At 37.4% G+C, this 17,489-nt stretch overlaps 1 protein-coding gene across 1 annotated transcript; it reads right to left on the bottom strand.

Moving 5' to 3' along the window:
* Positions 1–5,279: 5,279 nt before the first annotated feature.
* On the bottom strand, positions 5,280–7,526 carry LOC126964863 (mRNA export factor Gle1). Its single transcript, XM_050808184.1, has one exon. The coding sequence runs from the start codon at positions 7,282–7,284 to the stop codon at positions 5,371–5,373; it is 1,914 nt and encodes a 637-aa protein (XP_050664141.1). The 5' UTR covers positions 7,285–7,526; the 3' UTR covers positions 5,280–5,370.
* Between the last annotated feature and the right edge of the window lie 9,963 nt (positions 7,527–17,489).

Here is a 17,489-nt window from a genome sequence, read left to right as displayed (position 1 = left end):
AATTAAAATGGAAAAACACAGACAATATAAAACTATTGTGTTAGTAATATCATAATATTATTTTGTTTAATATTTTTACGTAAAATATTAACAAAGGGAGTGAAGGTGGGGCGAGGAATTTGGAGGAATACTTCATCAAGGAATTTTCTTTGAATATTTTCGATGTGGTTAACATACTTCAAGTAGGGAGTTCTGACTCTAAGAGGCGTACTCAAGATTGCTTCTGACAAATAAACAAAAATGTACTCTATTCATCAAGTTCTAATGTTTTTAAAGTATTTTGAGTTACGTATGATGAAAGTAAGAGCTTTAGAAGCTAGACACTACTGTGTCAACTCCCAAAAACTCAAGAAAAGATCCCCTTTTGCCGTCAACTTATCGCCCCATTGCATTGTCGTTTATTAAAAATAAAGGAACATAGTATAAAGAAACGGTTGGAATGATTTGTAGAATTCAAAAAGTTAGTGGCCAGAAGCCAATACGGCTTCCGCATAAGAATGGGCACTATGGATAGCATATTTATTTGCTCTGGCAAAGAATGCGTTTCTTGTTGGGGTGTTTTCGACCTTTCTTCGGTATATTATAAACTCAGCTGAGTTTATCTGAGAAATTGACTCATTTTATATGAACTTCCTGGTGGAAATAGTTATAGAGGTTCGACACAGTGACTCCCATTCTCCTCCGCGACTTAGGAAAGGTCTCAGGGATCGATGCTAAGCCCTTTACTTTACAGCCTTTACGTTCGCGAACGTGAGGTGTCTGTCATCCTGTTCTGCAATTTCTTACAATATGCAGACGATCTAGCCATGTAGCCTTGTGCACTTCTTCACACTCGGCCAAGGTTGCTTCGAACAGTCTCAAACAGCTCTTTTTATTTGAGAGATTGGCGCTCTTCTCATGGATTGACATTATCGCTTTCAAAAAACATTGTGGTAATATTCATAATAAAAAGAGCCATTCCCCCAATAGAAATAGACTATGACAATCAACTATATAATCCCTGTAATCCCGGATCCCGGTAGGTGCAAGCATTTATATGATGAATATGGATGTTTGTTTCCAAGTCATGGATGTTTAAATGTATTTATGTGTGTTTACATGTATTTATGTATGTTTAAGTAAGTATATTTTATTAAATATATCGTTGTCTTGCAACCCATAACACAGGCTATATATGCTTAATTTGGGGCAAGATAATTTGAGTAAAAAAGTGTGTCAATATTATAAAAAAAAATCCCCATTAGCAACACAGTAAAATTTTTGGGCGTTCTCTTGGACTCACGCCTTTCCGGAACCCATTACCCATTTCAAAATTGTCAATCAAACATTAAGGCTAAGCGTATGCTGAGACGCAGGTCGCGCCGTGACAGATTTTTGCGCAATGTGTACATGTTTTTACCGCTAATTCTCAATTTTGTTGCAATTACAGATCATTTAATTGAATTAGTGCGTTGTGAACGTTATTATTAAAAAAATATATTTAAAGAGTTATGTTCGGTAATTAATTATTGCCGAGAAATTAAGGACGCGTTCTCAAAACAGAGAGGTATCGAATCGCACCACTACACTGACACCGCTCAAACACATACACGTACTTAAGTTAATTGCGGGAATCAAATGAATTTGATACTTTAGCAAGTTTGAATTTTGTATTTTTTTATACCTATGTATTTTTGATAATTGGTTGATGTATTCGTTTAGTAGTTAAATATTAGAACTTTAGATGGCAATTCTGTCGCATAAAGACGTGTGCAGTAAACGCTGTTTTTCTTAAATCCAAGATGGCTGCCGCGAAAAATTATGATTTCAGCAATATGGGTATCGTATCCGAGGTTATCGAGGGTGCAGAGAACGATTTTGGGATCATTTTTTGAATCCAAGATGACCACCGCGCAAAATTATGATTGCAGCAATATGGGTATCGTATCCGAGGTTATCGGGGCTGCAGAGAACGATTTTAGGGTCATTTTTGAAATCCAAGATGTCCGCCGCGCAAAATGATGATTTGAACAATATGGGTATCGTATCCGAGGTTCTCGAGGGTGAAGAGAACGATTTTGGGATCATTTTTGAAATCCAAGATGGCCGCCGCGCAAAATTATGATTTCAACAATATGGGTATCGTATCCGAGGTTCTCGAGGGTGCAGAGAACGAATTTGGGATCATTTTTGAAGTGAAAGTTTCACTTTGCCTGCATGGGCGTCAATTTTTTACGGATGAAACGGAATAAAGTGTCACGATGAAATGAAGGACGTTTTTATCCAATAAGAGGGGAGGCAGATTGAGTCTGATTGAGATAGAGTTAAAAAATTCGAATGTAGCATGAAGCAGACGGTACCGCTTAGAAGTAAAACAACTTCACTACTAGCGTTGTATCATGCAGGTTTGGCTCGCGGCCGCGAGTATGTAGAACATCTTCCCTACTAGCTTTGTATCGTGCAGGTTTAATGAGTAATAATAATTAGTAAAACATCTATAATTTCTAATATTGACAAAAATCAATTGACTTAGAGAACAGATTAGGATAATTATTAATATAAACGAGATTAAAAAATTGGTTTTCACAAATAAGTTTCACTTCTGACATGTGTACTTTGTACGCACGCCATTTTTTGTGTTGTCTGGTGCTTTGGACGTAGCTTCCCCCCTAAGGACACCTCCCCTAAATGTGGAGTTGAAAAAAATACTGGAGACTTACCTTGAGGGGTATCGTTGAATAGGTCTTCGAAAGATAGATTCAGGTTTGATACATGACATTTCCTTAGGTCTTTTGAAAATGGAAAACGGAATTTGTTTTGTAAATATTGTGGAAAAGTAGAAACGTAAATATTTCTATATTTAGGAATTAATTTAAGAAATTAATTAAGAATTAATTTAGCGTGTGGGATATTGTTAGACAGGCTTTTTGTAATATAATTTAAGTGAATAATATTTAAGTTTATGAATGAATTCTAATTTTGACGACGTAAATGACACCCATGAAGAAAATTTTGTAGATTTCATAGGCGCCATCATGGATTTCGATTTTCACCCGATATTCGTTATTTTTGACCCCAAAAACCATGAAAATGACACCCATGAAGTTGGTCAATTTCATAGGCGCCATCTTGTATTTCCAATTTGACCCAATATTCGTTATTGTTTACCCCGAAAACCATGAAATGACACCCATGAAGAGAAATTGTTAAATTTCATAGGCGCCATCTTGGATTTCGATTTTGACCCGATATTCGTTATTGTTGACCCCGAAAACCATGAAAATGACACCCATGAAGAAAAGTTGGTAAAATTCATAGGCGCCATCTTGGATTTCGATTTTGACCCGATATTCGGTATTGTTGACCCCGAAAACCATGAAAATGACACCCATGAAGAGAAGTTGGTAAAATTCATAGGCGCCATCTTGGATTATGATTTTGACCCGATATTCGTTATTGTTGACCCCGAAAACCATGAAAATGACACCCATGAAGAGAACGTTGGTAAATTTCATAGGCGCCATCTTGGATTTCGATTTTGACCCGATATTCGTTACTGTTGACCCCGCAAACGACACCCATGAAGAGAAGTTGGTAAAATTCATAGGCGCCATCTTGGATTTCGATTTAATATATACCATTTAGAGATGAACTTATAAATCACTAATTCTTCAAAAAAATACAGAAACATAATTTTTTGAAAATCTGACTATGTACGAAATATGTAAAGTATCAAAGACAGTATTGTAGAGCTTATAAAAAATATTCATGTTCGTACAGCGATCTTTCTGAGTACGAGCTGCTGCTTACAACCGACACAGACTACCCACGACGACAGCCGAGCGCGGTCTGACGATTACCGATAGATCGTACCGAATGACAGAATAAAATAACCCTTAACACCACAGTTTAAAGCTCATGCTTATCAGAAAAATATATTAATATAATTTTAGACGATTCATTTTTATTTTTTTCTGAGATTATTTATAACATATTCATTAATTTATATCCCGTGTTTTTGAAAATATTATATTTGCTTTCCTTACGTAATTTTTAAGAGACAAAATTATGTAAGTAGTAGCAGAAAACTGATCCTGAATGAAGCCCCATTTCGTCAATTTTGTGTGAAGAGATAACGGAAAATCTTTTTTACGACATAAAATATCAAAATTTCAAAGCAAAAATTTCCCGCTAATTGGTGATAAAGAAGTAATTTATTTGTGTCAATTTTTAGTTTTGTTAGATTTAGTTTAATTTCATCACAAACTACCGAAAAATATCTGATTTAGGTCGGATTCGTAAACGCGTCCTTAAATGTTCTTCAAATTATGTATGTTTAAAAACACTACAAGCGACCTCTTGCAACCGCCTCAGCTTACAAAGAAAGTGCCCCTAATGTATTTAAATATTTTCTAAAAATGTACCATATCTCGCTCACCTTATCCTAATTCTATGTACTCATTTTACCCGTCTACTAGAACTCGTTTATTCTTTATACGACGCAAAAGAGTTCTTGCTGCGCCAAAGAATACATTTGTGCCCTATGTCTGCCTCTCCTGCCCTGCCCTGCAAAAACTGTACTGTACTAACTACTATGTCACCTGCGTCTCAGCATATGCCATACACTTAGCCTAATATCATGTGGTGCCTATCAGGGTTCTGGTGGAGTGCCCATTCATATTGGGCAGAAAGTGCTGTTTAATGCCATTGTTCGCAGTGTGATGGATTATAGTACCTTTATCTCGGAACCTTGTAGCAAGGTTGCCCTGTGCAAAATCCAGTATCAATCACTTAGAACCATCCTGGGTGCTATGAATTCTTCCCCGACTAAATCTTCAAGTAGAAGCTGTGAACTCCCCCCTTGCTCTTCGGTGACAATACCTGGCTGATCGTTTTTTACAGATTAGCTTCACTCTCCGATCATCCTCTGATGATGAATGATGCCTAACTTTTTGAACTCTCCTCTTTAATTTATAACAATAGATTCTGGTTAAGCAAGTCTATCCCGTGTCTGATAAACAACATCCACAAATTAACAATCTCCTGACCCAAATTTCTCTTGCTCACTGTTCCCTCTTTACTCCAGTCCCTATGATGCCTTAATTTTTCAACCCAATATAAGTAGTTCTTGATTTCGGAATTCCAAAAAAACATCCCAGGGCCGATGAGCAGTCTCAACAGTAACATCAATTGTTTTTGGCATGACTTGACAATCATAATTATTGATTCTTCTAAGCTCATAATTAACGGTGCAGTTGGATTTGGCAGTATGGGTAAATCAAATCAATAAAAAATCATACTTCAGTTATTATTAAATCATTATATATTTCATCCAATAAATTACATCATTATTAATTGAGAATTGTCATTTATGTGAGACATGATGCAAATCTACCAACAATTTTGTGGCAGTAGACCATTCGGTGGTGGAATTTGGCCAGTGTGTAAAACATTTTGCAAAAATACTTCAAGTCTGGTCTTTGGCCCACCCTCATCAATATTCTGAAGTATTTTTAAATAATCTGTACTTATTAATTTTATAACCTTCGTGAATTGTTTTCCATAATACTTATAAAACTCAAATCCACAAATATTGAAAAAATCATGCAACAATGTAGCACAGATTTCAGGTTCAGGTTTCAAATTAATGAATGAAGCTAACCATTGCCATCCACACTTGATTCCAAGTGGATTGGTAGCTCGAATGAAAGATGGCGGCTTAGCAATCCAAATAGCACACATAAGTTGAAATACACCAGACATTCTTTTTAAGAACTTATCTTGCTTTTCAACAACACCTTCATCATTGTAGGTATACCCTCTAGATAGATAAAACTCTTTGTCAGTTTGGCCCTCCCTTTGTGGTAGGAACATTGGTACCAGATATGGGCATTGCATATGAAAATTTGCCAGCAAGAGTTTTTGGAAGTCTGGAAACTCCACACATAAGACTGTAGTTACTGCAGCCAAGGGAAAAGCTGCCTCAGAATTACTTGATACTAAAAGATCACCTTGCCTTACAATCTTTCTTGCTAACAAGGCTGTGCAGTAATTGATTCCTTGAGGATGTTGAGATGCAGATACATAAGAGTCTGATATCTGCACCTTTTCCCCTCTAAGTAAATTTGCTAATTTTTCCAAAGTTTTCTTCATGTGACTACCACTTACTGAGGACAAAGTGTTCACAGGTGTATTTACAGCTTTTTGGCAATCAAATCTAAATTTTTTCAGATTACTATTTTCTAGCAATTCCTTGTATTTATTCTCATAGTCCATTAAGAAGTTTTGAAGATCAGTAAAAGCATTGTAATTTTTCTCTGTATAGAATAGAGGTGCAGTTTTCTTGCCTTGGCTAGTAAGTGCTAATGCCTGCTCCTGTTTTTTCTTTTCTTCTTCCTGTATTCTAACAATTTCTTCAAGTTCTTTTTGTTTCTCATCTTCTTTTTTAGCATATTCTATATCTTCAAGAACTTTTTGATATATATTTTCGATATTTTGAGACAAAGTATTAGATTTATTAACTTCATTATCAGTTATTTCACCTGTTTTACAAAAATCCATTATTGCACTCATACTGCTGATAATATTATTTATCATGTCCAAGTACCTACCTAAAATATCTTTACCTAAGGGATCAGATTGTAAAGTGAGCATTATTTCATTAAAACAAATACATATTTTTGTGTGACTGGCAGTAATTGATGTAAATCTTATTGAGGCTTTATTCTGTTCTTCTAAAATTTTATTCATATTTTCAATTGTCTGTCTATTAATAATTTTACATTTGTTATCATCAAGCTTTACTTTTTCTAATACTGACATATTATCATTTTCTTTAAACTGTTTTATTAATTGTATTTTTTTAGATCGTAGATCCAGTGTCTTTCTCTTTGAATCATCACTCTGTTTCTTCCAATATCTTTGAGTGGCATCAGCATGATTAGCTATCATATTTTCTACTAAATTTTTGAATAATTCAGTAGAACTCTCCTGTAATTTTGATTCATATTCTTTAAGTAATAAAGTGTAACGTAAATCTTCACCAATTTTATCTTGTAACAAATTTACAGTATCTTCAAATGGCTCGAAATGTTTAGTGACAACAATATTATCTTTTTTGAGAGGAGATTTAGGACCAATTGTAACTTCCTTTACTAATGGACTAATGGTAGCAGCTTTTGTTAAAGCTGATATTCTTAACTTTTCAAATCCAACAAGAGCTTCTGATATGCTGATGTCTCCTTTTTTAGTATTGGTTTTTCTTGGTGTCAAGTCTTCGAAGCTTGAATAAGAATAATTATCCATAACTATTGTCGGTCTATTTAGAAAACACTCTAATAATTAATATTAATTTATTATTATAAGTCAAATAAAATATTCTTGCATCAAATTTAAAACTTTATGTATATAATGTAATCACATTTTGATCAATCAAAGATTTCAATTTCAGTATATTAATTATTAGGAAATACTCTGTGGATTTCAAAGCAGATAAACTAAATATAATAAATAATCTGGTGATTACAAGTACAACGGGTGCAACTCCGGCGAATCAATATCAAAGAGAATATAAACACCAGCCTGTCGCAACTCTCTAATAAACTCGAATATGCTTTGCGCTAAAAATAATGGCGGCAAACGCTATCTCGCTCTAACAGATATTCGACTCTTTTGTTTGTTTTGGTTGAGTGTCATGTGACATGTCATTCATTCAAAATAAAAGTGACTGTTAACAATTTTTGTTACGAATTTTCGTTTTCTTCTACTTTATTCGTGTATTATTCAGAGTAATGTGCTTAATTATTTATATAATAAATGCGTAAGACTTTCTAAGCTATACCACGTAATAAAAAATGTGTAAAATATGTGGTTTAAAATCTGGCTGGTCAGATAAGAATTTTCATGGCTAAATTCTTTTTGGATAAAGAAAGGTAAGCACTTATGAACAAATAATAAGCTAATGAAGAATGCTTAAAGTGATAAAGTATTGATTTAATTCATCTAGAATAAAAATTATAACATTATAATCTATCTGTAGTGTTTGACACTATTTTATCGACTGTCGATATTTTATTTTAAATTATTATTAAATTTATTTTTATTTATTGAATTTTTATGGTATCTATAATTTTGACTAATAAGTTTATTACCTTTGAAATCCTTTTTATTATATTATATTGTGGTTTTGAAGTGCAAAAAAATATTTAAAGCTAAAAATTAGGGTTAACTAACTTCTGCTAATATGTATCCTGTTATACTTTCAGATTCATTACCCTCTCCTGCGACTTTATTGCAACATCTGAAAAACGAATACCAAAAACTGTCTTAACCGAAACTATAACGCAAAACAAAGATGTTAATAAAATATTAATCATGTTAATTGTTTTTTCTTTGAGATAACTAAAACGTGTCCCTTAGTTTATACTAGTTAGACTTTGCTTTATTATATTGGCAGCTCTGATATTACGTCATTAGTTGATTATGTTGGTATCAATATTTAGTGCAATACAGTCACAGATTATTACTTTACCGAGGACAGAAGTCAGAACACTATTACCCCTCGTTAACACCAAGGTATTATACATGTATATAAGTTTCATACAAATTTCAAATACAAGTTGAGTGCAATGTTTTCCAAATACAAAAGCATAAAACTTGTCGTGGACAAATTTTGTATGAAATTTGTCTGATGAAATTGTTTGTTACCAAGTATATAGTTGTCTACATGTATATGATCTCATGTTTTATTTTTGTTGTAGGCTTGTAGCTAAACTTGTTTGACATGTCAGGGCAGAAGTTGATGAATAGGTTATAGGTTATCACGGGCTATTATCCGCAACTCGACGACTACAGCGCGCCTATTTTGCGTGCCGGCTAATCCTGCCACCCCAGTTCCTCAAGGTAATGTATCAAACCTCTGATGTCACCCATGACCTCGGGGAGAGTCCTCGGTGACCCCAGGTGTTTGGCCCGGTATGAGGCCACACTCCAAAATGACGTGTGCGGCCGTTTCGTCCGCCTCCGTGCAGGCTCTGCACAGTGGGCTGTCGGTGACACCTATATTGAACAGATGCTTGTTAAAAGGGCCGTGACCCGTTAGTACATGAGTTATTTTCCGTAACCTAGGTCGTGGAAGTTTTACTAGCTTGCGAGAGAGCTTGGGGTCTATTTGAGGTAGAGCTTCTTTTGCTTGTCTACACCCACTTACTTCCATCCAGTACTTATTATGTAATTCCTTGGTGTGTTGGCGTATTAACTTCGTAGGCCAACTAGGCGGGAGAGGGATAGTTGGTTCTGGTCCTTTTGCTGTCATCGCTGTGCCTCTCCTGGCCAATTCATCAGCGGCATGCCCTCGATGGATCGAGGGAATGCCCTCGTGAGTTACTGTGACCCTTTATCCATTGAAGAGTTACATGGTTGTTATTTTCGCATAACTCCCTCAGACACTGGTGACAGTTGTACATTAGCTTAGAGGTGATAGTGTGGCTTTGTAGGGCTACCCATACATACCCATACATTCTGCTTGGAAGACAGTGTTATGAGCTCCTAGTGATGCAGCTATTCTTATATTTAGGTCATCCGAGAACACTCCGTATCCCGTGCCCGACCTTGTCTTTGAGCCTTGAGCCATCTGTGAAAATCCTGAGGTCTTTTGTACTGAGGTCCTCTTTCAGTTCTTCATACAGACAGCTGTATGCAAAATACAGATTTTGTATCTCTTATCGAATATGTATTCCTTTGGAGATCTATCACTTACTGCCAACAGCAGAGGCTCCTTTTCAATCACCTCATTTAGAACCTCTGGGTGTGGGGATTGAGTGGTTTTCCAAAGATTTAATGTCTTCAACCTTACTGCGGCGCAGGCCGCCTCTTGTTTTATATAGAGGTGTAGAGCCGGAAGGTTCAGCATAGCTTCTACAGCCGCGGTAGGTGTGGTTCGCATACATCCTGTGATAGCCATACACGCTAGTCTTTGGAATCGTTGCAGTTTATTACAAGTAGTGTTCAGCTTGGTGCGTGGCCACCATACAACTGCGCCGTAACATATCATAGGTCGTATCACAGCTGTGTAGAGCCATAGTACGATGTTCGGGGCAAGTCCCCATGTCTTTCCTAACATTCTACGGCATTGCCAGAAGGTTACGGTAGCTGTATTTATTTTTGATTCCAAGTGGGCCGCCCAGTTTAACTTGCTGTCAAGTATAACTCCTAAGTATTTCATTTCGCTGTTTAGTTGGAGTTCGGTGTTAAACAGTTTTGGCAGTTTATAGTTACCCAGATCTCTTTTGTTTGTGAACATTACCAATTCCGTTTTATGTGGGTTGACTGATTGGTCGTTATCTATGCACCATCTTTCCACGATTTTCAATGCTGTATTTGTTACTTCACATATAGTACTGGCAAACTTTCCGCTTATTAATATAGTTAGGTCATCTGCGTAGCCTACCGTAAAGTAGTGATTTTCGTTCAGAGTGGTAATTAGATCATTTTAGTAAGTAGTAGTAGTCCAAGTTCCATAAAAGAGGTGAGATAACTCCTCCTTGGGGGCAGCCATTAGCTACAAATGCTTTTTGTGTCTCACTTTCATTTAGTAATATCACTCTGTGTTTGAGCATGTTTTCAATCCATGATGACAGAGTTGTACACACTCCATGGCGGTGTAATGCTTCTTTTATTTTTGTAAATTTTGTCTTATCGAAGGCTCCTTCAATGTCCACGAAGGTTCCTAGACAAAAGGTTTTTTCCGAAAGTGCGCCCTCTATAACGTTCACTACAGCGTGGTGTGCAGATTCGGTGCTTTTACCCGGACTGTATGCGTGTTGGTTGGGGTGTAGGGGTATGTTCTTAAGGTAATTCTCCCTCAGTTTTCTTTCACACAGCCTTTCTAGGGTCTTCAGGGTAAAAGAGGTAAGACTTATGGGTCTGTAAGATTTAGCGTTAGAATAGTCACTTTTACCTGGTTTAGGTATGAAAATCACTTTAACTTCCCTCCATATCCTAGGGATGTATCTATGCGCTAGACACGCCCTGAAAATGTTTATCAGCCGGTTGTGGAGACCTTCTCCTCCCCATTGCAACAAGGCGGGAAAGATCCCATCAGGTCCTGCTGACTTAAAGGGGTGAAAGGAATTTATAGCCCACTTTATTTTATCGGTTGTCACCAACTTGTGTGCTTGTTGCCAGTCAGCTTCCTCAGCGGTTATGTTTTCATTTACCCACTCGATATGCTGCATTATTTTGCATCCTGGAAAGTGAGTTTCCGTCAGGACTCGCTCTGTTTCCTCTGGTGAGTTGGTAAATGTACCGTCAGGTTTCAGCAGGGATCCGAGGATTTGCCTGGGTTGGTTAGAGATTAATTTCATTGGCATTGGATGCTGCTGCAAAATTTACGCCAGCCTTCTGATCTTCTGTATCTGATGCGTTTCTTGTATTCAGACTTACACTCTTTGTAGATGTCCCAGTCGTATTGATCGCCTGTGTTCATTGCGCGGTTCAGATGTCTCCTCACTTTTTTCCTGAGCCTTTCTAATTCAGGTCCCCACCAGGTCTGGGGTCTTGGTCTGTCTGATTGAGGGCTGGTGAGGGGACATGTAGCATGATAACTGGCAGTCATGAATTCGTATATTTGTGCTATTTGGTTTTCGATATTATCTACTCCGATTATCCTGGCTGGGAGTGTTTCGTCCTTTAGACGCGATTCCATCAGCAACTTGTACTAAGTAAGATTCGTTCTGCGGGGTTTCCTCTTGGGAGGCGGTGTAGTGATGTTAAAAAGTATCCATCTGTGGTCTGAGCAGGATGCTTCTTTCGACACATGCCAATTGGATATATAATCAGACATTCCCTCTGTTGCTAAAGTGATGTCTATAATTGTTTTGCTCCTCCTATTTACAAAGATGGGTTCTAAACCTACATTCAAAATATTAAGGTTAGTAGAAAAAAGGTATTCAGTGAGTTGCTTACCCCTTTTGTTGGTTGTTTGCATGCCCCAGAGCGGGTGATGTGCATTGCAGTCTGCAGCCACAATAAGCTCGCTCTTGGTTGTTTCGCAGTAGTTCACCAGTTTGACAAGTTCTTCCGGCGGTGGGTCTTCCCCGTCAGGCATATACACGGAGGCGACCACTATCGCTCTCTGGTGAGTTGGAAGGATGTGTCTGTCCAGTATTTTTATTGCGCATAAGTCTCTGTAACAAAAATCTGTTAGGGGTTGCACATGTAGATTATTAGAAATGTAGATACAGGCTCTAGGGTGTTCTGGTCCTGTAATGTATAAGCTTACCTCCGATATTGGAGAGATGGCATATCCGGCCCCGCCTATCCCACGGCTCCTGGATTAGGGCGAGAGCTGTAGGGTTAACCTCCAACCATTTCCGAAGTTGGGCCGTTGCGGTTTCGCTATGGTGGAGGTTTATTTGGATGGTGCTGTACTTAGAAGGGGATCTTTGGATAGCACACCCTCCTCGCCATCCCCGATGCAGAGCTCTTCAATGCCCTTGGTGCAGTCGGCATCGCCTTTGGTGCCCGCCGCCAGAAGCTCTTCGAGCTCCTTTAGGCTGTCGGGCACTTCCTCCGAGGGAGAGCTAGTGGCGCAGTTGCCGTCTGCTGGGTCAATTGTTTGAGCGTCGTCGTCTATATCATTCCCTGTTGTTGTCAATGCCTCACCGTTTGTATCCTTAGGGGGGGGGGGGGGGGTCTTGGTGTATTTACCTCCTGGCCCCTGGAACTTCAGATATACTGAGCCCAGCATGAATGAAAGCCGGCGCTCATGCTCCAAGATTTTGGGGATTTGGTCCTCCGGGATGCTTACCACGATGAAGCTGTGGTCGTTGTGGTGAGAAAGGGCGTGTAACAACCAGCTGTCTACTTTGGCCCAAGAGTTTTGGAACCGTAGCATCCCGCCGATTGCTTTGGTGTCCTTCCATTCACCTGGTAGTAGAATGCCACACCTGACGCGGTTGGGAATTTCCCAGATGTTTTTTACTGCCAGGGTGTCACCGTTAGGGAGTTGGATTTCCGGGACAGCAGACAGAGAAGGGCCTGCGTTTCTGGGCAAACCCGTCTATGATGGGGGCATCCTAAAACTGTGGTGCTCTAATCTTAAAACATTGAAGTGGCTGAAAACTTAATAAAAGGTTTAATTAATCTTACAGTTAATTTTAAATCTAACTATATCCTCTTTTTTATAAAATAAATAATATATAAATACCACCTTGATCATACTCAAGTGGCCTTCCTGTGGGTGCCATCACATAAAGACATAACAGGTAACGAAATGGCTAATAAGACTGCATATGAAGGTATTAATTCAGATGATGTTAAAAATGTTATAGATTCCTATGACCGATTGTCTCCAATAAATTGACCAAGAAATTCAAAAGTTATGGTTAGACATGTGGAAGAAAGACCAAGTTAATAAAGGAAAATGGTATGGCCGCATACAAGAAAACATACCTGTCAGACCCTGGTACAATTAATTGAAGGATGGCAACAGAGATTTTATTACCACGATAAATAGATTGCGTTTTGGCTATTAGACTGCACCGTTACACCTTGCAAGATTGGGTATTGTTAGAATGGGTAGAATAAGATTTGCCCATATTGCGATTCAAATGAAGGAACTATGGATCACCTTACCTTATTTTCGACTGCCTAACATTTCTGATTGACAGACTTGTGCTGGCTAGCAAAGAGCTGGCTAGTGAAATCAGTGACTCCAAAATTTTATGTGATTCTTCATCCCGCCCGCGCCACTTGATCAGCTATTAAGAGACAAAAGAAGTTATAAACTAAAACCATATTAAGAATACAATTCTAACAATATAAAATTAAGTGAAGTGAACTGTGAAATGAAAAGTATACATATTTAGAAAAGACTTGACTTAAAAGTCTTAGTTACCAGGTCATAAAATCTTTAAAAAAAGGGTATTCGGCACGTAATGTAGTGTTTAAATTCTCTTTGGTGTCCGGTCAACGGTGTCATCGACCATCGTGTTATATTAAAGAACAATATACCCTCCTTGGGGCTCGGTGTCGTCTCCTCAAAAATTATCGCGAATTTGAATTTCCTTAATTTTTTATGATATACTAGCAAAGTTCCGCAGTACCTTCACTTTCTATTGTCTGTACCAGTAGTCAATTGAACAGAAAATATTCATCAACTTACTACACTTTGATCTTAGCCAAAATCCTTCCAACAAAGCAGGCAGAGTAGCCCAACCCTCGACATCCACCAAACGCACTCGCTTGGATGACACCAACTCTCCGAGGGGTGACCACAAGAGGGCCAAATTGCTAAATCAGCCTAAACCGACATCATACGCCAACGCTGCGAAAACCGACCCTGTTGTGGCCATAACATCTACCACTACAGGGCATATTGACGCGAATATGGCACAGCTTATACAAAGCAAGCTTGAAGATAAGCTCATGACAGCCATGATGGCCGCTATGAGTGAAGACAGAGAAGGGCCTGCGTTTCTGGGCAAACCCGTCTATGATGGGGGCATCCTAAAAATGTGGTCCTCTAATCTTAAAACATTGGAGTGGCTGAAAACTTAATAAAAGGTTTAATTAATCTTACAGTTAATTTTAAATCTAACTATATCCTCTTTTTTATAAAATAAATAATACATAAATACCACCTTGATCATACTCAAGTGGCCTTCCTGTGGGTGCCATCATTAGGCTTAAAGAATCTGTTACTATCAAAAAGTTCTTTAAGTTGTGAATTTCGCGTATTCTTATAATTAATACCTGATAAACTGCATATGCAGTTCCTATTTATTTCCTATATAAGTAGATTTGACTATGTCATGGTATTTATTTATTTATTCGATCCACCAGTGATTCATTCAAGCAACAATAAAATATATAATCTAAAGTTAATTCTAAATGTATTATCATTTAAGGTAGATACAGCATGCAATTATTATGAAGCTTTCAAATATTAATATCAAATGAAGTACTTATACATAATTTAAAAATCGTATTAACTTATTTCTTAAAAAAAATCACAGTGAAATAGTTCTAGGTAGTTCGCTTAATTTAAAAAAGTTTAATATATTTTGTTAATATTACGAATTTTTTAATTTATCACTTAATAAAATTTTACTTCGGAATGTTTTGAGTGAGTCTCCGAAAGGATCCAAATGTTTGCAACTATCCTTTAGTATTTTAGACATCCTGGAAATTGGTGAGTTATTGCCAAGAACAGTTTTTCAAAAAGGTCTTTGAAGAAGTGTTATTGCTTTGCGGGGATATCGAAAGGGTGGAATATGTTGTTAAGTCTCTTATATAGAAATATTAAATCCAACAAATCTCTTCTTTGGCTCAAGCTATGTATATTAAAATATTATTATTAGCCTTTCTTTGTACGAAGAAAGTTCTTTAGCTTTTCTTTGAGAGGAAGCTAGATGATAGAGAAAACGCCTTTGTATCCTCTCAATTCTAAGGCAGTGTGTTGCATAATGTGGCCTCCATATGACACTACCATACTTTAGTATTCCAACGCATACATTACTATCTGCAAGTAATGTAGGTTTGACAATGAAATTCAAATTCAAATATTTTTATTCAAAATAGGATTCAAAATCACTTATTTAACGTCAAAAACTACCATCCATTCAAATAAACTGCCTCAGATCTGAAAAGAACGGGCGCAGGAAACTCAGCGGGCTTTTTTTTTATAAAAAATATGGATTATTTTGATAGAAGCTCTTTAGCCTTGAAGATGGGGTGTTCTTTAAATTTACATAGCTGGACCAGTTTATTATAAATCCGGGGGCACAAAAAGGTTGGAAAGCGACATGCAAATGCAGTTTTGACAGTAGTAACAGGCAATTTGAAAACTCGGTTTTTAAGCAATGTATTGTACTCTTTTGAGTTCAGAGCTTTTTTGTAGACATGCATCGCCACTCTTATCAGGTAAAGCTTTCGAACGCTGAGTACCTGAGAGTCGCTGTACAAATCATTCGTTAGGTATCTAATCGGTTTCCTCAAAGCGACTTTTAACACAGCTCTTTGCGCTCTTTCCAATTTTATGAAGTTGGTGGAAATTGTAACGCCCCAGGCTAGAATGCAGTAATTTATGATTGATTGTCCGAGGGCTAAATAGATGATTTTTAATAATGAAAGCTCGCCGGACTCTCGAAGCAATTTAATGGTATATACCAATTTTCGTAAACGAGTTGAGACAGCAGCAACGTGATCTCTGAAACTTAATGTTTCGTCTACAATTATTCCAAGATATCTCATTGCGTTAACTCTTTTTATGTGGAAACAAGTACATTTTTGAGCTGGACGTCTAGTACAGTTTGTACTGCGAATTTTAAGATGAAGCAGAAGTCTTATAAAAGCATTGAAATCTAGTTTTAGAAGAATTTAAAGTAAAGAAACAGAATATTCTATATTCTGTTTCAGCCAGTATGAGACCATAATAAAAACAGGGTAGGACCTAAAATGCTGCCCTGTGGTACGCCGAAGGATATTGGTCTCAAGTCACTAAGTTTATCACCAACTTTAACACATTGGCTTCTATCCGTCAAATAGCTGATGAACCAATCCAGTATAATTCCTCGGAACCCATATGCTTCGAGTTTTCGCAGTAGGGTGGGAATTGAAACTGTATCAAAGGCTTTTGATAAATCTAGAAAAACACCCACACAGGCCCTTCCTTCGTCTAAATGGGCGGCAACAACTTCTGTGAGAAGAGTCACTGCATCTTCTGTTGACTTGCCCCTTCTAAATCCAAACTACCGATTCGCTATAAGGGAGTGAGATTCAAGGTAAGCGACTACTCTTTTGTTCACAATGCGCTCCAATAGTTTTGAGACAGACCCTAATAGTGATATGGGCCTGTAATTACTGGGTTCTGTCTTTGATTGACCTTTATGGATCGGTACGACTGCCGCAACTTTCCATCCCTTAGGGAATGTACCACTTTCAATGCTTTGATAAAAAATCGCCGCTAGCGGTTCAGCAATTGCATGACCAATTGACTTTAGAACTTTATTATTCACGTAATTAAGACCTGGGGAGCTATAAGGGTCTAATTTCTGAATGAGACCGAGAACTTCATGCTTATCTGTAGGCGCTATAAATATGGGGGCCCTATTGCAATTTGGAATCGAGTGTAATAACTAATGGCAAGTAATATATCAGATTCCACTGGTTTTACCACCTCTCCGTTTAAAAAATATTAGCATCTACATTTTTGACATTTGGCAAGGTAAAAAGAATATTGATATAAAATTACGATTACATACCTATTTATATAATAGAAATAACAGCTATTTTTATAAGATGACCTTATACTAAGGAGGTACAGTTTTAGGTAAAGAATCAACCCTAATGTCGTCAGAAGAGGTAAAAGCCACGCGATAGAAAGAGAGGCAACTTCTAGGTGAATAAAAATATAGGTATTGGTATGGCCTTGTAAGGACTCTTGTCCCTATTTCGTTAATCAATTTTGCGGAGTAGAATTGCACTTGTACTATTACATATTCTTTGCT

This window comes from Leptidea sinapis, chromosome 6 (assembly GCF_905404315.1).
Source record: "Leptidea sinapis chromosome 6, ilLepSina1.1, whole genome shotgun sequence".
Lineage (NCBI taxonomy): Eukaryota > Metazoa > Arthropoda > Insecta > Lepidoptera > Pieridae > Leptidea > Leptidea sinapis.
This window is presented reverse-complemented; position numbering and strand designations above follow the sequence as displayed.